Source organism: Apis laboriosa, unplaced genomic scaffold (genome assembly GCF_014066325.1).
Source record: "Apis laboriosa isolate Shangri-la unplaced genomic scaffold, ASM1406632v1 scaffold25_cov139, whole genome shotgun sequence".
In the NCBI taxonomy this organism is placed as follows: Eukaryota; Metazoa; Arthropoda; class Insecta; order Hymenoptera; family Apidae; genus Apis; species Apis laboriosa.
Window position 1 is genome coordinate 839,056 of NW_025222552.1, and position 26,387 is coordinate 865,442.

At 19.1% G+C, this 26,387-nt stretch overlaps 5 protein-coding genes across 9 annotated transcripts; 4 read left to right on the forward strand and 1 right to left on the reverse strand.

Annotated features, from left to right (window-relative positions):
* The first annotated feature begins 92 nt into the window (after positions 1-92).
* On the forward strand, positions 93-4,119 carry LOC122713574 (MATH and LRR domain-containing protein PFE0570w). The gene is made up of 5 exons (XM_043934155.1): positions 93-884; positions 958-1,268; positions 1,508-2,699; positions 2,777-3,194; positions 3,362-4,119. The coding sequence occupies exons 1-5, from the start codon at positions 226-228 to the stop codon at positions 4,094-4,096; spliced, it is 3,315 nt and encodes a 1,104-aa protein (XP_043790090.1). The 5' UTR covers positions 93-225; the 3' UTR covers positions 4,097-4,119.
* A 4,058-nt stretch (positions 4,120-8,177) lies between these two features.
* Positions 8,178-12,803, forward strand: LOC122713583 (the record flags this gene model as incomplete). Its single annotated transcript, XM_043934169.1, has 4 exons — positions 8,178-8,349; positions 10,050-10,436; positions 12,383-12,560; positions 12,665-12,803. Coding segments are annotated over 4 exons (876 nt in total), but the record flags the coding sequence as incomplete, so codon positions are not given.
* Positions 12,804-16,364: 3,561 nt separating this feature from the next.
* LOC122713589 (eukaryotic translation initiation factor 3 subunit L) lies at positions 16,365-18,403 on the reverse strand. 2 transcript variants are annotated; one of them, XM_043934178.1, is made up of 4 exons: positions 18,300-18,355; positions 18,141-18,224; positions 16,764-18,043; positions 16,365-16,551 (listed from the first exon to the last, which is right to left on the reverse strand). In XM_043934178.1, exons 3-4 carry the CDS (start codon positions 17,922-17,924, stop codon positions 16,417-16,419), a joined length of 1,296 nt encoding a protein of 431 aa, XP_043790113.1. In that variant the 5' UTR covers positions 17,925-18,043; positions 18,141-18,224; positions 18,300-18,355; the 3' UTR covers positions 16,365-16,416. The 2 variants fall into 2 exon arrangements, with proteins under 2 accessions (XP_043790113.1, XP_043790112.1); XM_043934177.1 differs by having other exon boundaries at positions 16,764-18,224; positions 18,300-18,403.
* A 195-nt stretch (positions 18,404-18,598) lies between these two features.
* LOC122713590 (developmentally-regulated GTP-binding protein 2) lies at positions 18,599-21,632 on the forward strand. 4 transcript variants are annotated; one of them, XR_006346509.1, is made up of 6 exons: positions 18,599-18,726; positions 19,242-19,549; positions 19,683-20,113; positions 20,305-20,506; positions 20,818-21,054; positions 21,445-21,586. XR_006346509.1 is itself a non-coding variant. In XM_043934179.1 (5 exons), exons 1-5 carry the CDS (start codon positions 18,663-18,665, stop codon positions 21,529-21,531), a joined length of 1,092 nt encoding a protein of 363 aa, XP_043790114.1. In that variant the 5' UTR covers positions 18,599-18,662; the 3' UTR covers positions 21,532-21,632. The 4 variants fall into 4 exon arrangements, 2 of the variants coding, with proteins under 2 accessions (XP_043790114.1, XP_043790115.1); XR_006346510.1 differs by having other exon boundaries at positions 20,823-21,054; XM_043934179.1 differs by lacking the exon at positions 20,818-21,054 and having other exon boundaries at positions 21,445-21,632.
* Positions 21,633-22,637: 1,005 nt separating this feature from the next.
* On the forward strand, positions 22,638-24,693 carry LOC122713606 (ras-related protein Rab-40C). The gene is made up of 4 exons (XM_043934207.1): positions 22,638-23,117; positions 23,533-23,726; positions 23,982-24,204; positions 24,271-24,693. The coding sequence occupies exons 1-4, from the start codon at positions 22,958-22,960 to the stop codon at positions 24,576-24,578; spliced, it is 885 nt and encodes a 294-aa protein (XP_043790142.1). The 5' UTR covers positions 22,638-22,957; the 3' UTR covers positions 24,579-24,693.
* Positions 24,694-26,387: the final 1,694 nt, after the last annotated feature.

Below are 26,387 nucleotides of genomic sequence, written 5' to 3' on the forward strand. Positions count from 1 at the left end.
ACAAAAATAACTAACTTGGAATATTAAATTTTAATATATCTGAAAAAACCCTAGAATAAATAGCAATAACACTCTAATGAAATTCATAGCAATCTTAATATATTTACACATGTATTGTGGCGCCAAAATTCTCATTCTACTATGAGTAAATAATAAATATTATCTATATCAATTATACTTTTATCGCCATTTTAACATTTTTAAAGTCTCATGTAGTAATGAAGGATGAAAAATATTACACAGTATTTTGAGAATACTGTACAATCCAATAATAATATATCGATATATTCTAATGATGATACAAAAGAAGAAACGAAATATAAAAATTCAAAAAAAAAGCGCAATCGTGTAAAAATTAAAATATCTCGAACAAAATCAAAAGAAAGAATATGTGACATTATAGAAAGTAGCAGTGATATGATTGATAAAACACCTAGTCCATTTTCTAAGTTAAATAATGAAAAAAAAAATTTATATGAAACATCCAAAAAGTGTTCTCTTTCTGAAAATTTTCAAAGCCATTTTGAACACAATGAAACAATAAATCATACTTTATGTGATATAGATTTGCAAACAAATAATTACAATATCAAAAATGAAAAAAAAAGAAAAGAAAGAAATTTTAAAACTTGTTTAACCAGTAACAAAAAATATAAAAAAGAATCAAATGATAAAACAAATATCAATAAAAATATAAATACAAATAATAGCAATGATAAAAAATATTTTAAAAGGAAGATTGTCGATATAAAAGAAAGTGAAAAGATAGAAAGAATAACACAAAATCATATAAAACTAAAAAGAGAAGAGAAAAAGGATAATAATACAAATACAACTATTTTAAATCATAAACAACAAACTAGTAATTTATTAAATTATTTCAGGTAAAAAATTAACAATTTATATTTAATTATGAACTATGAATTATTTTTAAGATTTATTTTTATTTTCATATAGCAAAATTCCCGTTAATTTAGTACATACAAATATGGCAAATATATCTACTCTTGTAGTAAAAGCTGATGTACATATAGAAAACAATGTTAGACATGGATTATATAAATCAAAGTTAAATAATGAAATATTATCAAGTAAAAAAAGTAAACCAGAATTTTCTGAAATAGATGATATTCAAGTTATTGAATCTGAAAACATTGATGTATCGAATAATAAGGAAAAAAATCAAAATGTTGAACAACAACATAATAAACATAGATGGTCATTAAGAATCAAACTTCAAACTCATAAAAATGAAAATATTATATCAGGTACCTTAAAAGTAATAAAGATATTAATTTTAATTCTTAAAAATATAATATATAAAAGATCTGAAAAAATACATATGATGAAAAAAATTATATATAAGTCTCCCAAATTCTATAAATATTTTGGTTGATGGCAATGAGTTTTTACACTTTGATCGCTGACTTTTTTTTTTTTTCTAATATTTTATTTTATATATATTTATTAACTACATTTGTTTTACCAATTATTTTTTTTCAAGCAGATGGAAGCAGTGATGAAGAATTATTTTCACCAAAGACGAGAATTGTATTAAATAAAGAAAAACATAAGAATTTTAAATCAAGTAAAAATATAAATTCGGAAAATTCATTGAAAGAAAAAGATAAAGAAATATTAAAGCAAACAAATGTACATACGAAATTGAAAGTAAAAATATGTGATCAATTGAAAAATCCAAAGTACAATTATATAGCGAACAATAAATGTTTTAATAATAGCCATAATGAAAATAAACAGAAATTAATTAACTTTGATAAACATGAATGGACATTGACAAAAGACAAAAATTTATACAAATATCATAATTCTAATTTAGAAAATGCTATGGAAAATGAACAAAATCATGATAATAATTACAAAATTATTAGTAATAACAATTTAAAGAGAAAAACATCTGATAAATTAGCTCCTTTATTTACAAAACGAAAAAAACGAGATCCAGAAATAATAGCAGCTCGCCAGTTGTTTTTACAATCAGATGTAATTGATAACAATAATAAAAATGCAAACAAAAAAATAAATGTTCAAGGTGTATTACCATTTCCTCTTATAAGTCATATTACACAATCAAGCAATGTATTATGGAATGAAAATAACATTTTTCATATTCCACAGAAAGTTCATAGGAATTACATTCCAAATATAAATTTAAATCACTTTAAGCATATCGTAGATTTTTCCAAAAAGGAATTAAAAACATTAGAAAGAATTAATAAACCAAAGGTTCAAGAAGCCTTAACAGATTTAGAAAAACATTGTACAAATGTAAAAGATATGTGGAATGTTATTTCACATATTGTTAAGGAAAAGCCCAAGATATCAGTATCAGCTACAATAAGAACTAGAAAAAATAAACAATTAGAGAATAAAGGGACAATAGGATATAAAACAAAAGTAGATCAATTTGAATGTTATAATTGGACTTATAAATATAGACCAAAAAGTTCTTGTGAAGTAGTTGGAAATGAAGAAGCAATAATAAAATTGAAGGAATGGTTACTTGGATGGAAAGCAACTTTTATAAATGAAGATGTCAGCAGTGGAGATGAATTTTATTCGTCTGATAATAGTCGATCAAAAATTAATGAAAATAATCAAATAGCCATATTATTGGGACCATATGGATGTGGTAAAACTGCAAGTGTTTATGCAGTAGCAAATGAATTCGGTTATACGTAAGTACTAAAAGATTTAATTAATGCAATCTTATATATTTTCTAATAATGGAAAGAAACTTTTTTTGTATCTTTAGTGTATTAGAATTGAATGCATCATCTAAAAGAACTGGAAAAAGACTTTTAAAAGAATTAGAAGAAGCAACTAAATCGCATCGAATTAAAAAAGATGAAAGAACATCTATTTTCTGCAATTCAGTTTCAGATGGAATAATTTCCTCAAAAATACCACAAAATTCACTCATTCTTATAGATGATGTTGATATTATATTTGAAGAAGATGAAGGATTTATTTCTGCTACATATCAATTAGTATCAAATTCGAAACGACCAATTGTTATGACATGTAGAGACATTTGTCCACATTTGAATAAAATGGCACCTCAACAAAATAGGATTTATTTTAAAGATGCTTTTAATGATAGAGTTTCTATTTTACTAGAATTAATTTCATTGGCAGAAAGCGGTTATAGGCTTCCTCCTAATTGTATAGCGGTAAGTTATGCAATTAAATTAATTGAGAAAAATTTATCCAAAATTAAATATTGTTTTAAATATCTTTTTTAAAGATTTTTTTAAAAATTTAGTAAAAATCTAATATAACATAGTTTAATATCATATGATAAATATTATAAAAAACGCAAATATTTCTTTTCTTTTAGGAATTATTGCAGTATGGAGATTTACGAAAAGCTATATTACAATTACAATATATATTATTATCTGGTCCACCACAAATATTAAAACAAACTATAAATTTTAAAGATTCATTTTGGCGAAAGATGAAATATTACATATATAAGCCAGTAATTAAAGAAAATAATTATAAAAGAAAAAAAGAAAAAATAATAAATAACGAAAAAACGATTGCTGATAAAATTATGTTACTTGATATAACAAAAAAATTAGATAATGTAGCTTTATTGTCATCTTTAATTGATATAGAAGATTCTGCATTAAATTTAGAGCAAATAAAAATGCATCCCAATTTGTCTTTAGTTGAAAATAGTGCTCAATATTCAGCTTCCAATAATATTTGTTCAGAAATAGCTGAATGGATAGGTAATCAAATTATAAACAAAGATCAATTGTTTGGCTACAATGAAATGCAGTATCAAAATAATATTATGTTAAGAAAACAATTAAGTAAAGGACTGAATATAGCCTTATCTCATACGACATCATTATTGCTCGATCGTCAAATTATAGCTACAGATTATCTTCCATCTGTGAGAACAATATGTAGAGCCGAAGAAATGAGAGCTAATAATAATAATAAAAGAGGAAATCGTTTCTTTCATTATCTTCATAATTTGAAAGCATCATCTACATTTTTCAAAACTAATGTTTTAACAGCAGCATGCAAAGTAATGTATGACGAAATCGACAATGAATAAAGATAATATTAATACATCATAAACATTTTTTTATATTAGACATATTATAAAAATTCGTAAACATTACAAATATTATTTTTAAGCATATTTTCATAAAAAAAAAATATAAAAAAACATTACAGGAATTATTAAAATTATAGTGTTAATATGTTTATGGGACATCATTTAAATTTTAAAGCTTAAGACAACATAAAAGTTAATATACAAAAATGTTAGTTAAAATTTATTTATTTTAAGCAATTGAATTAGCGAAGCGAAATGAAAACAGTGAAATGTAACAGAAATCGAACTGTCTCACTCTATTTTTATCTACAAATTTTATCTATTTTTATTTACAAATTTTAATCATTTATAACTTAATAAAAAAGATGTTTCAATTAATATTTTTGTAATTAACTTTTGTGTTTGTTTCTATTTGATGAATTCTCTAAATGATATCCCATCAATATATTAATATTCTGTATAACATTCGCATTTTAAAAGAAATGAATTAGAGATAGTTATTATAGTTATCATTCATCACATAAACTTTTAATATATTTCAAAAAAATATGTTTAAATGTTTTATATTATAATAATAATTAAGTAAAAAATAATTACGTTACATAGCTTTTTTCAAAGTATGAATTATATGAATGTAATCATATGAATGTAAAGTATGAATATAAAGTTATATTATACATGATATCTTAAATCATTTATTAAAATAACAGATTATGGTCTATTTGATCTATCATCTATTATGGTTTTAAACTAAGTATATGAATAAAAGATGTATTTATTATTAATCAGTATTTTTTATTTTATGATACTTTTAACATATTTTTGATATTTTTTATTTTTTACTTTTAAAATGAATTTAGAATTAATTAGATATATTGGAATACTTTTAAAATTAATTTGTAAACGCATTCTCTTTAAACTTTTCACATGCTCGGTAAGCTATATTGTGATACAACATGGTATCAGTCAAAATTAAATTGTTCACGTATAATTTAAGAAATAAATCCTAATCAATATTTTTATACATTAATTTTAGTATTTTTTTTGATGTCTAAAATTAAAAATATCTTTTATATTTTTTAATAGCTTCTTGCTATTCGCAGATTTAATACTCGCTATTTCATTTATCTATGATCCAAGAAATTGCATTTATTATATATAACCAATAATAATAAAAATAATAGTAAGTAATAATTCTGAATTTAATCCTAATTATAAAAAAACTTAATAAAAAACTAATTAACAAATTAATTAAATTTCACGTATAATTTTATGTAATAAATAAAAAAAATAAAATATATGTATATATATAAATGTATAATAAGGTTTGTTATTAGTCACAAACTAATCCTCTATAGATACAAGGATTCTATTATACAATACATTATGAAATAATTATTTTTTCGGTTATAGTTATACATTGAATTATTGAATATATTATTTGCTTATATATAATTGTATTAGATATTGAAATGACAAAAGTATCAATTCGCATTCATATTTATTATAAAATGGATAATATTAAATTCTATATTAAATCATTCTAAAATATATAATTAAAAACATTTTTATTTTTATTCCCTAAATGCTTTTCAAAAACTATAAAAGTACAAAATAAACAAGTATAAAATAAACAAAGTTTTCCATTTTAAATAAAACAACAATATAACAATAATATAATATACAATATAAATAATATAATATATATAATATATTCTCTCTATATATTATTCTATAACAAAAAATTTTATTTTTCTAAATTTAATTTTTCTAAAAGTTTTTTTCTAAAATAATTTCATCATATGTTGAAATTCAAATTATGAAGATAGTGATTTTAGCTAAATTAATTATTAAAACACTTATAAATAAAAATCGATACTCTCATTTTAATCTGATTTGAAAATTTTCATAAATTTCAAATATTCTAAAGTATCGTAAAGCAATAGGACTTCATTAAAAAAAGGTTTTATTTTCATAATTATTATAATAATAAATCAATACAATGGTTTTGGTTTGAGAGTTTATTAAGCTTATTATTATTATAAATCTCTAGACTTGAGTCAAAATTTAATTTAATATTTTATTTTATATCACTCTCTTGCATAAGTATTATCAATTCAAAATATAAATATGAAAATGATTCGAAATTTGAATTATATTATATAACTATGTTATTTTTATAATTTATAACAATTTACTAAAACAAATAATTAAACAAATAAATTTTAATAATAAAACAAATAATTAAGTTATATCTTTCTTTAAGTATATTAATTACTGAATCAAACATATTAGCTTATTTATATATCTCAACTTTTTGGAAAATTATAATCTTAAAATTTAGAATAAAAATTATTATAACATATTAATTTATAAATATAAATTTAAATATGTTAGTATTAAATATGTAAATGATTGTATAGCAAAAACAAATCTTATACAAGATTTCAAATGATTTAAGATTAATGATAAGATTTAAGATTTAATTAAAGATAAAAAAAAGAAACATTAGATTAAGATATATCGATCGATATATCAATAATATAATCGAATTATACAATCGAATAATATATATATATATATATATATATATATATATATATATATATATATATATATTATTCGATTAGTAATATCAAAAATTATGTCATTTCTTTCATAATCGATCGAAACTGCATTATAATATTAGATTCATTATATTAGACTATTAGATCATATTGTTAAAAAGAAAACATTTATACATAAATAATTATTTAAAACATAAATAATTATTTAAAACATAAATAATTATTTATAAACATATAAATATATATATAATATATTTATAAACATATTTAATATTTTCCTTTAGTTATAGTTTTTCTTTCGTTATATTTTGGTAATATTGTAACTTTTCTCAATTTTTATTATTTTATTACAGTTTTTTAAAAAAAGCTTTTATCTTATTATTAAAATGAGAAATCAATTGAGAAAGATCAAGAATATAAAATAACAAGTGAATTGGTCAAAAAACTATTTTCATATATTAATTTATAGCGACTTTAGGCATTTCGCAGAAATGCGAAAATAAAATATAAAAATAAATATAAAATAACTCTTGAACGATTAAATAAATTATAATATCGAAATTGCATTATAACTATGACATTAGTTTTATATTTATTATCTATATATTAATTATATTATGATAAAATAATAGTAAAATAATTTTTTTATAAGAAAAATGTATTTTTATAACTTAAGTTATATTTTTGAATAAAATATTTACAACAGCACTAATCATATTGAATATCTGAATTTTATATTTTCCAACAATGTATCATATGATAATATGATGATAGAATATTTAATTAAGAAGATTTATAAAACAATTGTTTTGAAATTTCTAGAAAATTTGAAATTTCATGAAAATTTCAAATTTCAAAAATCATTATTTCATTTACAAAATTTCTTAAAAAAAAAACATTAGAATGTAAAATTCTAAAAATATATTAAAAAATGGTATATAATATTTTGTAATATTATATAAATAATTTTATTAAATTGAAAATGATGAATATTTATAAATATAAATATATATAATCATATTTACTCTGAAACAGTAGCATTATAATATCGATTTTATATTTTTCATAGCAATTCATTATTTTCTGTCATCTTACATATAAATTAAACAAATTTACCATAAATTTTACAGAAACTTTTATCAATAAATAAGATATTATAATATTATATATAAATTTCTTAACTTTAAACAAATATTAATTTCAAATTTTTAAAACAATGTAAAATTTCTAATTTTCATCGTTTAATTTTATCTAAGTTTTGCTTTTTTAAAACTAAAACAAGAAATATTTTAACGGTAACAATTTAATTAAATATTTTTACAAATCTTTTGATAATGTTAAATTTAATAAAATAATTTAAATTTAATAGAATAACATTCTAATTATAAGTTTTCATATTACACAATTTTTAATAAATAATTATTAACTATAAAATAATTTTATTAAAGGAACTATATACAATATAATGCAACATTAAAAACATTATAATTAAAGAAATGTTAACAAATTTTATTGCAAAAAATATCAATCCTATACCAGCATATGATACAACAAGATATAGTGGAGCAATTAATCTCCAAGAAAATAATAAATATTTCACTGATTCACCACGTAATACAAATCTTGGATTTGCTTCACCGTGTACAAAGATAGATAAATGGTCAAAGAAAGAATCGGTAAATATATAATCGATTATTTAAAATACATTTAAAGATATACACTTTTTAAAATAAAAATTATTAATGCATAATATATCAAAGATTATTACTCTTATATATTATTTATAATTTTAATTGCATCAAACGAAAAAAACATTTTAATGTAAAATAATATATTAACAAAAATTATTGAATATACATATATTCATAAATTTCTGATTTCTGTATAAATTATATCAATATATTTTATTAACATTAATAAGATGAAATGAAAAATGGTATATAAGTATAATCATTTAAATTTTTTATAAAAAGTTATACAAAAAATTGTGATGCATAGAAAATGCATTTAGCTAAAATAAATAATGTTTATTAGATAAAAAATAAAATAATCAATATTTGTTTCATTTGAGTATTTATCAAGCTATATCACATTTAATATTTTTATTATCAAATAATTTATAAACTACTTTTAAAACTATAAATATATATAAATTTAGTTATATTTTTATATTTTTGGAATCAATGGGATCAATCAATCACACTGTATATTTCTAAATTAAATCATGTTAATATATTAAAACATGTTAATTAATTTTTAATATAAAAGATATTTTGTATAATTTTTAATACGAAAGATTTTATATATTAATATTAAAAAATAAAATAAATTATCAAGTTTAATTTATGACTTCAAAGTGAATTAAATATAATAAAATATAATAGTGTGAATTAAAATATCAATTTAATAATATAGTTAATATTATCAATACATAATACAAGAAAGATTTGGCTAATTTTTGGATTTTAGATATATTGTTGACAATCATATGTATATAGACGAAAAGAAATATAAAACGAAATTTTTCCTAAGATTTCTTTTGTATATGCTTACTACTCAATGTACATATTTATCTAAAATTTTATTAAAAGTATCAATTCAATATAAAAATTTACTAATAATGTTTACTAATAATGTTTATATTTCTAGTAAATATAAACATTTACTAAAGAATATATACATTTGCTTTAATAATTGCATTAATAAAAATATGGATTAAATTTAAAATAAATCCATAAAATAATATCTTTAAAATTATTAATTAGGTTAGATTTTTTTTTTAATCGCAGTAGACAATCAATAATACGAATAATGATTATTTTAAAAGATATTATTTCAATATTGATCAATTCATATTGAATTGAAATATGAAACAATATTAACATATTAAAATAAATTATAAATCATTGGATTATTATTGAATATTAAAAATCATTGAAACCATTTAATGTTGATATATCAAATACGCCCTTAACATAAAAATATCATTTATTCTAATTTTCTTATAAATAATCTTTACTCTTTTTTTAAGAATTTCTGGTTTTTAATATATCATAAAGAAATTCAAAGAGCTAATATAGATATAATATTTATATCTATATTTCTTTTTATTTTAAAAAAGCTTCTTTATTTATTTTAAAAAATTAATTTTTGAAAAATTATAATAAATATATTATACTTAAAAAAAGATGAAAAATTAATTTTAATTAAATTTATTTTTATTTATATTAAAAATAAAGTAATATTCTAAAAAATTGTACTGTGAAAATAAATGATATGAATTTATATTATTATTTATGTTAATATTAAATATAAAAAAATATCAAATAAATATATATAATAAAAAATATTAAATTATGTTTAGAGAATTAAAAAAATAATAGAAATAATAGAAAAAGAAGATATCACATGCAATAATTCTACAAAATCCAGTATTCTGTCAATTTGTAGAAATGTCAGTAAAGAAAGCAGTCATTGTACATGTAAAGATGAAATATGTACGTGCTTAATAAAAAAGAAAACATTAAGCAAAGTTTCTTCGATTTGTTATCCGCATTGGACAGAAATTTATAATTTGACAGACACTTCTGATACGAAATTAGTAGAATCATTTGAAAGATTATGTGATTACGTAGAAAATAGCGAAAATACAAATATTTATTTCGACTTATTGGATCCTTATCCTCGAGAAGAACAACAAATAAAAGGCAAAAATCTGCCATCTGGATATAATGTGACCTTAATTCTTCCACAATGTCTTTGCTGCAAAAGTAAGAATTTTGAAAATTTCATTTTAAAATAAAATAAATTTCATTTTATCTTGTTAACTATCATTTTGATCACATACAATTTTCTTAATTTCATACATATTTTTTTATGATTAAACATTAAATATGATTTTCTTAATTTATATTTATAGTAATTTTTTTTAGTAATTTCATAATTTTTTGAAATGTTCAATATATAATATAACAAGTAAATTTGTCGATGTACAATTCTCTCGCAGATTTTAATAAACTTGAAATTTTTTAGGGATATTCAATCAGTATAATTCAATCAAAATGAAGAGAAATTTTTAGGAGATAAAATAGAGAGAATGAAGATTGGATATTTTAACTTCGTTAGTTTCTGAGATATTAATAAAAATTTTTCTCATAAAAAAATTTATTGAGTTCTGTCTATAAAGATATTACTAATGAAAATTAACCATCATATTATTGTTATGATTATAATATTTGTTGACTGTCCATTATCAAGTAATCGATAGCATTTCATTCGTTCTCAAGAAATTAAACATATTTATTCGTATTAAATGTTAAGTATAATGTTTTGTACAAGCAAAAAAAAAAAAAAAATAAATAAAAAAACTAATTTCCAGATGACAAAAACATTTGATATATAAATGAGTATTTTGAGTATTCAAATAGAAATAATCTCATAATAAGTATTGAATAGAATTTAAAAGTAGTTTCCATGAAGAAAGCCAATATTTATTTTTATTTATTTATTTTTAAGATTGTTGTATAAATAATATTTACAGTATTATATAATATTATATATATATATAATTTTTATGTATGCAGTGTTTCAAGATCATAATATTGAAAGTTTTTATTAATATTTCAGAAACTAATAAATATTTAAAGCTAAAATTTTAAATCTAAAATCCATCCTGCTTTATTCTTTCTCCAAATTTCGTATTGATAACCAGAATTTTTTTTAATAGTTCTTAATATGTATTTATAACAAGTTTAAACATTCTATGAATTTTAATACATGTGAAATGGTTTTAGTTTTCAATAGTTATTTGCAAAAAAAAAATTTATTTATTATATAAAATTTTGTTTATATATGCATTCCTGATAGTATTAATTGATCAGCTTTTATATATTATATAAGATAGTGAAGTTTTATCAAATATTACTATTTTTTATGCTATGAAGAATATGATAGAATATCGCTTTTGTGTTCTTTATCTTTCATATATTAAATTTTACAAATTTCAAATTAAAATATTTTCTAAATTAATGATTTTTGGACACAATAGATATATTTTTTATAAAAATGTCAATTTATCAATTGATGCTATAAAAAATATATTATTTTATTTAAAAAAAATTTAATTTTATCAAAAACGAAATTTCCAATACAATTTTATTGTTTTTGATACATTGATCGTTTTATTTTGAGATTTTATCTTTTGAATTTCACTTGTAATATGAATTAATAAACATTATTCATGCTAATATAATATAATTATTTAAAATCTTTACTATTATTGTATTACTATTTAATCTGTATTACTATTTAATTATAGTAATCTTTATTTTTTTCAGAAATTTAATAAAATTTTTGTAATATTAAAATTTTAATAGAAAATTTTTTTACCAAATCAATATAAAAAATATATAAAAAATGTGGATTTTTACTGCTCTCGTGAATTTTTTAAATCTATATTTTTACATTAATAAATTTATTTAAAAATTTCAAAATGATACGTTTCAATTTTAAGAAAAAAATATTATATATATTATATATGTTATAAATATTACATATGATTTTTAAATCAATTATTATTTTTATGAACATTAATATATTTCTTTATATTTCTTATATTTCTTACATTTCTTCTCGTATACACAAATATTATAAATTAATAAATTATACTTTTTATTATTTCTTAATATTTTAAATATATTATTTTTTATATTAATAGATTTTAAAGATAATAACAAAATTGAATGCCAAAAAAAAAGTAAAGAAAACTCTGATGAAAAATTACAAAGTATAACCAATTTACTATGCATATCTAGTATTATGGATCTTTCATGGGATATAATGCAATCTGGAATAATTGAAAAAATACCTGAGAAATATACAACAAGTATTTTTGAGTAAGATAACAAAATATTTTGAATAAAATCATAGAATAAAACATATGCATATAATTTTCTAATTTTATACTTTTTATGAAAAATTTATATATTTTAAATTGCAGAAATAAAAAAATTGAACCAACAAATAGTGAATGTTCCGAAGTTTCAAAAGATATAGATGCAGAAATAAATTCTCATACAACATATTGTTTACATAAAATATTCTTGGAAAAGCTAAATAAATTTAATTTTTTAATGTAATTGATATTGATAATTTATACATAAATATAAAAAACTTTTGATTACAAATTTACTATTTAATTATTGGTCAATTTACCGATTAATTCTTTCTTCATTGATTTTAATGAGTTTTAAATATAAACAATTGATTTAATTTTAGTTTTCGAAATTTTTAGTTTGCAAAAAATTTTAATAAATAATACATTTATACATTTTTTTTAATAATATATTATTAAAATACAATTGATTCCCTAATTTTTTATTAATTTTTATTTTATTATGAAATTATAATAAAAGATATTTTTTCTTTTTTATAAGAATAACTATATATATATATAATTTAATAACAATGAATTTTTATATTTTAATTGCTTTTTTTTTCCTAATATTTTATTCCATATATATCCATTATAATTGTATTTGTTCTACTAATTATTTTTTTTCAAGCAAATAAAAACAGCGATGAAAAATTATTAAACGAGAATTACATTAAATAAAGAAAAATAGGAATTTTAGTTCAAGTAAAAATATAAATTCAGAAAATTCATTAAAAGAAAAAGATAAAGAAATATCAAAGCAAACAAATATATATACAAAATTAAAAGTAAAAATATGCGATTAACTGAAAAATCCAAAGCACAATGATATAGTGAATGATATAATAAATGTTTAAACAATAAACAAATGAAAATAAACAGAAATAATAATTAACTTTGATAAATATGAATAAACATTGATAAAAAAAAATTTATAGAATAATTTTATTTTAGGAAATATTACAAAAAATAAACAAAATCATGATAATTATAAAATTATTTTATAACAATTTAAAATCTGTTAAATTGTCCCTTTATTTACAAAACGAAAATCTAGATCTAGATATAATAAGAGCATTATTTATATTGTTTATACAAATAACGGTAATAAAAATGTGAACAAAAAAATTATGTTCATAATATATTTTTTCTTATAAATTATATTACACAGTCAAACAATATATTATAGAATGAAAATAACATTTTTCATATTCACAGAATATTTATAAGGATTACATTCTAAATATAAATTTAAGTTATTTTAAATATATTATAAATTTTTTCAAAAAGAAATTAAAAAGAATTAAAGATTCAAGAAACCATAAAATTTAGAAAAACATATAAATATAAAAGATATATCAGATATTATTTTATTTATCATTCATTTCATTTATAATAAGGAACAATCCAAGATCAATATTAGTTATAAAATTAGAAAAAAAATAAAGAATCGAAAAATAAAAGAACAAAGGATATAAAATGAAAATAAATCAATTTAAATGCTATAATTGAACTTATAAATATAAACTAAAAGTTCTCATGAAAACCAAATAGTTAGTTGAAAACCAAATAGCAATAGTAAAATTGAAAGAATGATTGGTTGAATAAAAAATAACTTTTATAACAAATAAAGATATTGATGAATGAAGATGAATTTTATTTATTATTTTATAATAGCTGATCAAAAATTAATGAAAATAATTAAATAGTTATATTATTGGGACCATATAGATGATATAAAATTATAAACATCTATCTAACAAATGTATTCGGTTATACATTAAGTAAGTTTAGTTAATATAATCTTTTTAATAATAAAAAAAAAAAATATTTTTTATATCTTTAATGTATTAGAATTAAATGCATCAAAGAATTAGAAAAAGATTTTTAAAGGAATTAGGAAAAGTGACTAAATTACATCAAATTAGAAAAAATGAAAAAATATCTATTTTTTGTGATTTAAGTTTTACATGGAATAAAACAAATTTCAAATCCAAAAAAAAAAAATCATAAAATTTACTAATTTTTGTAAATATTAGTAATTAGAGAGTTATTAGATATTTATTGATATTTGAAGAAGAAGAATTTATTTCTGTTATATATCAATTAGAATCAAATTCATTATGACATGAAAAACATTTATCTACATTTGAATTACATTTATCTACATTGAAAATGACACTTTAATAAAATAGGATTTATTTTCCTTATTATTATTATTATTATTATTATTATTATTATTCCTTATTATTATTATTTCCTTATTATTATTATCCTTTTAATGATAGAATTAAAAACTTAGAATTTCTTTTTATTAAAATTAATTTCATTGGCAGAAAGTTTATAGATTTTCTGCTAATTGCATAATAATAAGTTAAACTAATTGGAGAACTTTTATCCAAAGTTAATTATTGTATCGAATATTCTTTTTTTAAGAATAAGTCTTTTTAAAGATATAATAAAAATCTAATGTAACATATTTTAATATCGTATGATGAATATTATAAAAAATGCAAAGATTTTTTTTCTTTCACAGAAATTATTGTAATGTGGAGATTTAGATTTAGAAAAACTATACTATTGTTACAATATTTATTATGCTTATTATGCTTGATCCATTATAAATATTGAAATAAATTATAAATTTTAAAGAAAATTTAAAAAATTTTTCATTTTAGTGAAAAATAAAATATTGTATATAAGATAGTAAAATAATAAAGAAAATAATAAAAGAAAAAAGGGAAATGCCATAAATAATGAAAGAACAATCAATAATAAAATTATGTTAGTCAATGTGGTAAGTAAATTAAGTAATATAATTTTATTGTGATTTTTAATTGATATAGAAAATTCTGCATTAAATTTAGAAAATAAAATAAAAATAAAAATGCATCTGAATTTGTCTTTAATTGAAAATAGCGCTCAATTTCAAAGTTTAATAATATTTATTTAGAAATGAATGAATGAATAAATTGTAAATATTGTTAAATAAAAATACGCTATTATAATAATATTATGTTAAGAAAACAATTAAATAAAGAAATGAATAGTTTTATCTTACGCTATTATTATTTGACTATTAAATTATAATTATAAATTATTTTCCATGAAAAAATATATAGAGTTAAAAAAGAGAGATAATACCAGTAATACCAGTAATAAAAGAGAGAGAGCTAATATCAGTAATAAAAGAGGAAATCGTTTTTTTCATTACCTTCATAATTTGAAAACATTATCTATATTATTCAATTTCTAATATTTAACAATATGCAAAGTAATGTAAATTATGTTATATTATATTATATATTAAATCAATAATAAGTAAAATAGATAATAATAATTTATCTTAATATATCATTTTTTTTATATTAAATATATTATAAAAATTTATAAACAAATGGAAATATTTTTAACATAATAATATTTTTAAAAAATGCTATATATGAAACATGAAAAAATGCTAGAGGAATTGTTAGAATTATTATTTAATCTCTCATTTTAAATAAAATAAATTAGAGATTGTTAATCATATCAATTTTTAGCATTTCAGATAAAATATATTTTAAGAATTTATATTATGTTAATAATGAAGTAAAAAATAAATATATGTTATTTTTATATAAATATTTTTTTTTAGTTTTATGTAAACGATTATTCTAAATATATATTATACATAATTTTAAATTTATTAAAATGATGAAATTTAATTTATCAATTAATGTGGTGATTGATTTTGAATTTTATGATCATACAAATAAAAGGTATATTTATTATCAATTTTTTTATTTTATATAATATATATCATTGAAATGACATTCTTAAATTTTTATATGATGTAATTTGCGATTTAATTCCTCAAATTTGAGAATTTTCCGAATAAAAAAATCTCCATAACGATGTGCCACTTTTGTATCCGCAATGTGAATCATATCATGATCAATATAAAAATCCAGCTATAATAAATATTGTGAATTAATCTTTTAGTTTTAGTAAATATAAAAAATAATTAAAATAATTAAAATAATTAATAAAAAAATAATTAAAAATAAAAATATTAAAGTATAAAAGTATAAATCAATAATATATATATAATAATATAAAATAATATGTATAATAATAATAATAATTATAATTTTTATAAATATATAATCCATTTATAAAATACCTCTGAACCGGATTGAAATTTTCCATCTAATCCTGATGCACCTTTTGTCCAAACAATATTTTTCATTTTATGTTTAAAACATAATAGATGAATAGTTAATGCACTAACTTCTTTATCTAAATCCCAATTTTCATCAGGTCTAGTATTACTACACATAAATGTAGCAAGTTTACTTAACGGTAAAGTAGTATATAATTTTAAATACGAACGAATTGTTGGTAACATTTTCTGTTGAACAACTTCATCCATAAAGACTTGAGTTTGATGTTTAATTGCTTCTCGAACATAGTCTTCATTTGGATTATCAGGATTTGGCGGTGTAAGAGACAAGAATTTTGGACATGCAAATAGAAAGCATGATTCAAATTCAACTAAATCTCCATATTGCATTTTATACATTTTTTCATGATAATTCTTATCACGTAATGCTTGTTGTAATCCTTCATCTATACATTGTGGATGAAGAACAAGACAAATTGCTAGTAAATGATACATTTGTTCTGTTTGTTTATTAATTTGATCATTTTGATAACTTCGTGTTGCAAACAATTGTTTTGTTCTTTGAATATATAATAATATACCAGAGAAAGTCCTAATTGCATCTGCATATCTACGCATCATCATATAAGCAAAACCAACATAATATGCTGTTGATATTTGACAACCAGGAACATGTGAATATGCACTTTTTTTATAAAGTTCAACATTTTCTAATACTTTAATTGCTTGATAATAATCTCCTAAAAGAGAATGTAAACGTAACAATCCTACAAGAGAAAAATATCCAAGCATTTTATATAAAGAATGCCTTCCAAATACACCAGCAACAGAATCTGGATCTCCACCACTTGCATATACTTCTAATTGACTTTTAATTTTTGATTTATCTACTAAATAATGTAAGACATTTAAAACACACAATACATCCCATGTCTTACTATGTGCATTTAAGTTTTCAATTTCTTCAGGTGTCTTGTTTGATAAATTAGCACGATATTGTGTAAAAGATTGAAATTGATAAACAAATTCATCAATAAGTTCCCATAACCATTGATCAGGTAATTCCAATTGGACTGGTGTCTCAGGACGTAAAATATAATTAAAAAGATCACAATAATTATAAAAAGAACCAAGACGTTGTTCTAATGTTGGTCCTTGCATACGAGCATAAATATGACGATAATAAAGTTCTTTATACAGTGTAAGAAATACTGGATCATTGTCAACTATATGTGCAATTGTTTGAGTATCTGGCCAAGAAGATTTATCAAATAATTGTTCTGAAATTTTTGGAAATGTTGTTTCATAAAGATTTTGAATTTCAAAAATCATTCCTTCATTTATACAATTTCGCAAAAATACTAAAAAATTTCGTACAACTTCTGGTACTTGGCGATAACCTAATCTGTCATATTGATCGCTATGAACATCTGGTGGTCCATAATCATCATAAGCATCGTACTAAAAATAATTTAAATTATATTTTTATTGGCATAATAACATTATAATATAAACATTTATTTAATTAGTATTTACCTCATTGTAATCGTCATACATGATTACTACTTTTATCTAATTAAGTAAAATATTTAATATAATCTCTAGTTTGAAAATCTATAAATTAATCCAAAAGAAAAAAGTTCACATGCACGAATTATTCTAAATAATATAATCATAAACTAGTATAATTTAAGATATGCTTCTTTCAAATTATATTTGAATATAAAATTCAACATTTATATTAAACTGTTAGATGGCGTCATTGAATAGCGATGAACGTTCTTCTAATAATTTATTGTTTATGGTAAATGGTTTATATTATCACGCACACCACGCGTAAGAGTAGTGTATGTCATTTTTGTAAATGTAAATTTATTGTACATTTGTTACTTTATTAAAATGGGAATATTAGAAAAAATATCTGAAATTGAAAAAGAAATTGCTCGGACACAAAAAAATAAAGGTTTGTTCATATTTTAAAGCTATAATGATTTTTGTAATCTTATGTAAAAGTACTTGTACATTTGCTTATGCTTGCATTTGTAGCATATGCAAAAAATTATAAAATATTAAAAATTTATAATTTTTGATATAAAATATTTTATTCTCAATTAAAATTAAATAATTATTATAAAATATAATAATTTAAATTTAATAAATCATTTTAAAATTGATTTATAATAAATCTTTATTATTCTTTATATTATACTAGTTTATTAATAATATTCATCTAGAAAAAATTTTTTATTTTTATTAATTAATTTTTAATAATATTTTAATAATATTTTTATTTATTATATTTTTATTAGATTTTTCAATATAGATTTTTAATGTGATAACAGTTGAAATTAATATAATCATAATATTTGATAATAATTTAATATCTAGCATAATATTATCATCATAATATTTAAAATAATGATTCCTATAAAAATCAAATTTATTGATAATTAATTTAATTTATTAATTAATTTTTAGCTACTGAGTATCATTTAGGTTTATTAAAAGCAAAACTTGCGAAATATAGATCACAACTTTTAGAACCACCAAAAAAATCTGAAAAAGGAGAAGGATTTGATGTATTAAAATCAGGAGATGCAAGAGTAGCTTTAATAGGCTTTCCTTCTGTAGGAAAATCTACTTTATTAAGTACATTAACACATACAGAATCTGAAGCAGCATCTTATGAATTTACTACATTAACTTGTATACCTGGTGTTATTGAATATAAAGGAGCCAATATTCAACTTCTTGATCTTCCTGGAATAATTGAAGGTGCTGCACAGGTAATTACAAAATTTTTTTAATATAGTTTATTTAATATAATTTTAATTAATAATTATAATTATATATATATATAATTTTTATATCAATGAATAAAAATAATATATAAAATTTTTATATCTATAAATATTTTAGGGTAAAGGAAGGGGTAGGCAAGTAATAGCTGTTGCACGAACAGCTGATTTAGTTCTTATGATGCTAGATGCTACTAAACAAGATGTACAAAGACAACTTTTAGAAAAAGAATTAGAATCAGTTGGTATACGACTTAATAAAAAAAAGCCAAACATATATTTCAAGATAAAGAAAGGAGGTGGATTAGCATTTAACTCAACATGTCCATTAACAAAAGTAGATGAAAAATTAGTTCAAATGATTTTACATGAATATAAAATTTTCAATGCAGAAGTTCTATTTCGCGAAGATTGTAGTGCAGATGAATTAATTGATGTAATTAATGCCAACAGAGTATATTTACCATGTCTTTATGTACATAACAAAATAGATCAGATATCAATAGAAGAAGTGGATAGAATTGCCAGGCAGCCTAATAGTGTAGTAGTTAGGTAAAATTTTTTCATGTATTTTTAAATATTTTTATTTATTATATTTTTTATATTTATATTTTTATTTATTATTATTTAAAAAGATTCATTTTTTTTTCATTTTTATATTGTTTAACCAATTATAAAAAAAATTATAAAATAATATAAATATAAATAATATAAATAATAATAATTTAACATTTTTCTTATAGTTGCAATATGAAATTAAATTTGGACTTCCTTCTTGAAACATTATGGGAATATTTATCTTTAATAAGAGTTTATACAAAAAAACCTGGTCAACCACCTGATTTTGAAGATGGTTTAATATTAAGAAAAGGAGTTACAGTAGAACATGTATGTCATGCAATTCATCGTACACTTGCTCAACAATTTAAATATGCTCTTGTTTGGGTAAGAATTATTTGTAATAAATATTTAATTTTCATATTTTTGTATTTATAACCTATATTTCTTATAATTATTGATTAATATTTTTTAATAAAATGAGAAAATTTTGATTTTACTAATTATTAGATGCTTACTATTAGAATAAATAAAAAAAAAATATAATATAATATCAAAAAAAAAAAATATATTTTTCTAGATCAGTGCTGTCCAAACTTAGTTGCTAATAAAATGGGCTCCATCTACATCCTGTGTTATTTCGCGCGAGATTTTTATCTCTAATATATAGAATTCAAACTTTAATCGATTATTTTCAGAACAGTCAAATAAAAGGATTGATTATATTTGGTCTTAGCTGAAGAAAATATATTAATAACTGAACATAACATATGCTATCATTGAATATAAAACGAGGAAATGTGACTGAAGAATTCATAGAAGATGGAAATGCATGAATTACTCCACTACTTTTGAATACTAGCATAAAAGGAGATAAAACCGCGTAAAGGGCCCCATCAGTGGACAGCACTGTTTTAGAACAAAAAAAAAAATTGGTAAAATATCGTCCTAATAATCAAAGATTTTAATTTAATAACTTTTTAATAAATTATTTATTTTTATTATTTATAATACAATATTTATTTTTATGAAATAATTATAAAAAAATAAAAAAAATTACTTAACAACAATTACAAATAACTATAAATATATAATAATAAATATATATTCTAATTATAAAATATATAAAATAATTAATGTATGTTATATGTTCTTCTTATTTTTTTTTGTTAATTTCCAAAATATATGTAAATATAATAAAAATAATAAATTATAAAAAATAATACGTAAAAATATATATAATTTTTCAAAATTAAAAACAATATCTTAAAAAGAAAAAAATTTTTTAAAATGCATATTATCTTTATAAATATATTATTTTTCAGGGTACAAGTACCAAATATTCACCCCAACGAGTTGGATTACAACATATTATGCATGATGAAGATGTTATTCAAATAGTTAAAAAATAAAATTTATATAATTATAAATTATTTGTGAAAATAGCAAAAGTAGAATATTACATAATTTTGTTTATACGTTTTATACATGTTTGCTGGAAAAAAAAGAGAGAGAGAGAAAAAGAATTGTCATTTAAACTTAAATGCTAGATTTATTTTATTTAGTATAAGAAAGAAATATTTATATTAAATTTTTTTTAATACATTAAAAATTGAAATTATTTAATAAATTTAATAAATATCAATCATGTATAAAAATAATTTTAAAAGTTATTCTTTTTATTTAGTTATATGATAATCATATATTATATGTTTGTTAAAAAATATATTTCAAAAAATAAAAAACAGTCTGTTCTATGTATTTATTATAACTTATGTATAAATACATTATTATAATACATATTTACATAAAAAAGAATAAATAAATACATAAATTAAATTAATCAATGAAATTAATTATATATTAATATTTCAAAAAAATATTATATATAAGTTATAATATTTAATATTTATTAAATTATATACTATAATTTGATTTAAAAATATATAAAATTGTATTCAAAATTTTAATATTTTAAATCTTTTATTATTAAAAAAATTTATTGTATATTTCAAACATTAAATATGATTATTATTATAAAAATACTCAAATTTAAATAAATTATCACTTTTAATTATTATTTTACAATTAATAATTTTATTTCAATGATATTTATTATTCAATTCTTTTAAAATTATTAATATATATATATTTATAATTAAAATTATTATTTTTCTAAAATTGGCTGATTTAAGGAAATTTAACATGATTAAAATAAATTAAATATTAAAAAACTTAAATTTTAATTTAATTATTTTAAATTATTAAAAAAATTAAATATAATACTTATCTTTTTTGGATTGAATTGCAATATTAATTAAATTATATTAAATTATTTATTTATTTATTTAATAAAAAAATAACATTTCTTATCAATAGATGATAATAAGATTTTTTTTAATAAATAACTAAACTAACTAATAAGAAAAAATAACTAGTAATAAAACTAGAAAAGATACTAGGTAATGGTTTCTTATATAGCCTTAAAAGTTAGTTACTTAACGAACATATTTAACCTTCGATAATTTCAAGTGTAGATATACCTCAACTAAACAATTAAACATAAAATAGATAATATAGTGGAAAATGATGGAAATTCATTCTTGCTTTGTTATGATTTTGTTTAAAAGAATAATAGTTATTGATGAAAGAATGTTATAAAGAAATATTGTTGATGTGCAAAAAGAATTTTGGGTTGAAGAGTGAAATGGTCTGATTTGCAATAACAATTTATTAAAAAAGGTTATCCGTCCACGGATCCTTAAATACAAAAAACGTTAAGAGCGATCAGTGCATAGAGGTTTGCAGTATGCTCAGGGTTTCCAATACAGGATTATTATGGCTGCAGGTGAGGCCAGCACAACGAAGTCTCGTCAAGAAAAACAATACGATTACCTCCTCAAATTTTTGCTGGTGGGTGACAGTGACGTTGGAAAACAAGAAATCTTGAGTGGACTTGAAGACGGTGCTGCCGAATCTCCGTTTTGCAGCGGCAGTGGTATTTAGAATTTTTCTTTCTATTATTTATTCTAAATTACTTTTTCTATTTCAATCTAATTTTGCGTAAAAATATAAATAATGTATTTATATTGAATTCATTATAATAAAGTGATATTCATTTTTAATTGTATCATATTTGAAATTGAATAATAATGATTATTAGCAATATAAGAAGAAATTCCAGAATTTATTTATTGTTATTGAAAATTATTTATTAACATTTATAATGAAATTTTTTATATAATAATATTTATTTTATATTATTTTATATTTATTTTTATATTTTATATTATATTTTATATCATTTTTTATACAAATAGTTTTAAATTTATTTTATTTATGTTAAAACATTATATGAATTATGTTTATATATTTATTTTACGAATAATAATTTATCAATATTTATTTTCTAGCATATAAAACTACTACTATTTTACTGGATGGAAAAAGAGTAAAATTACAATTATGGGACACATCAGGTCAGGGTAGATTTTGTACAATAATCAGATCTTATTCTCGTGGAGCTCAAGGTATATTCTTAGTCTATGATATTACCAATAAATGGTCTTTTGATGGTATTGACAGATGGCTAAAAGAAGTTGAAGAAGTATGTAAAAATTATTTTAAATGATTAATTTTATTTGTATGTATTACAAATAATACAAAATACAATATATTAAAAATAAATTATTTTTTAGCATCATTTTTTTAAACTAATTTTTTTGAGATATTTAAATACTAAATACAATTACTATTAATCAAATTTAAAATTTATTTTTTAAAAACAAAAATTAATATTTAATTTTTTAAATTAATATTTAATTAATATCGAAATTATATTTAATTTTTATTTATATTGTAGCATGCTCCTGGAGTACCAAAAGTACTTGTTGGTAATCGTCTTCATTTAGCTTTTAAAAGACAAGTAGGAGAACGTGATGCTGAAGCATATGCAGCTAAAAATCACATGGCATTTTTTGAAGTTTCACCTCTCTGTGATTTTAATATTCGTGAAAGTTTTTCTGAACTTTCTCGAATGGCTTTACATCGTAATGGTATGGAAAGATTGTGGCGCTCTAATAAAGGTAATGCATTTCAATTTTCGTTATTATTTCAGAAAAATCTGATATGAATATCATCTTATGTTTTAGTTCTCAGTCTTCAAGAACTTGCATGTCGTGCAATAGTTGCAAGAACAACAGTTTATGGTATTGATCAACTTCCATTGCCTAAATCTATTAAATCTCATTTAAAATCTTATGCAATGACAACTACGTCACAATTACGTTATAATGGAAATAGATCATTGAGCTCTAGTAAAAGTTTAGGTTCTCATCATCGAAAATTACGTTTTGTTGGTGTAGGCCATAATGGATTATCAACTCCAGGTAGTTCACCTGGTAGTATAACAGATTCTCGTACCAGTTGTGTTGGTCGTAATTCTTGCACAATATCTTGAGAATAATTTTAAAGTTATAATTGTAAATATTAATTTTTCTTTCCTGTTTTGACATAAAAAAATTTTTTAAAATGTGCCATTACAAAAAATAAAAATATAAATTTTTTTTTTAATAGCATGAAATATTAGCAAAAAAATAAAAAACAAAATAATTTGCTTATAATCAAGAAATAGAAATAATCATGATACTTTTATATTTAATTTAATGATTATTTAATATTAAAATTCTTTTTATGTGATATTTTCTTAAATTTCAATATAAATAGAATAACAATAAATTCAAGAAGAACTTATTTCATAATTTTTCATCATTATTTTATGATTTTATATATAAATCTTATTAATAATATTTGAAATAATAGTTTACATGATATTTTTCATGAAAGATCTTGCAGAAAAATACATTAATAAAATATAATAAGTAATATAAATTGTATTAATACTTTGTTAAGTCTTTATGTAATATTTTTTTCTTCTTCCCATTAAATTTTGATGAACAATGCTTTTTAAGTTGAATGTATATTAAAACAGGAAATATTGAAGCAAAGTACAAGTTCACTAAGTCTACAAAGGTTGTGGTGTAGACTAAGATTAATGTAAGTTTAATAATTTAGAGCAGCTAATTAAATAAGAATACATGAAAATAAACCTTGAAATCATAATCATTAAAGTTTTTAAAAATTATATTATTTTTTAAATATTCAATAATGAATAGAGAAATTTATCTTAATATGTTATTTTTGAAATTCTATTTTAGTATGTATCTCAAAGCAATCCAAAATAATATTATACAATTAATTTTTTTTCTGTTCTTTTTAAAGATTTACTTATTATGCACAATTGAATTACATTTAAAAAAAATTTATCATAATAATACAAATATTATTTTTTATTTAAATAACTTAAAATAATTGTATATTATTTTATTTGTACAGTATAAGTTTATAATATGTATTGTGTAAATATAAATAGATTCAATTACTGTAATCATATTTTGATAAATTTTATTACAATAGATTACTATAATCTCTTAATATCAGTGATATAATAATAGTGTTTTAATTTATTAAGTTTTTTATAATTTTATTATAATATAATTTTTGTTTATAATACTTATTTTAATGTTTTAATAAGAAAATTATTGTTATTATCATCATTAAATTAAATCATAGAAATCTGTTGTATAAAATTTATCAATCTGTAATAATAATCTAATGATAGTTTTTTTAAAAATTATATGATATCAAGAAAATGCATCAAATGTATTTATACTATATAAAATTCAAATTAAATTATAAATGTATATATAAAAGCAGCTATTAATTAATATATTATATATGATATAATATATATATAATCATAAATGGACTTATCTGTCCAAAGGAATATATTAACATATATATATATAAAATATTTATAAAATAATTTTAATATAACAAAACAAAATATGATATTATTTATTAATATTTTTTAATTCATCTTTTTCTTGCTACTTTAAGTCATTTTTTTAATTGTTAATATTATATTTTAACTATAAAAAAAATAATATAATACAAAAAAAAATATTAATTTCATTGCTGTACGTATATTACTGTAAAATAATAGAATTTTTTACAAATATTAAGAAAAGAAAGGGGCCATCTAAATAATTGAAAAAATAAAAAAATTATCTTTTCATTTTCATTTTATTAAAATTTGCTTATATTTTAAATTCAATAAATAATTTTATTATAAAAAATAACAATGTAAATAGTATTACATTTTAGTATTGTTTTTAAAGTGCATTGTAAATGCAAATAACTGATTTCT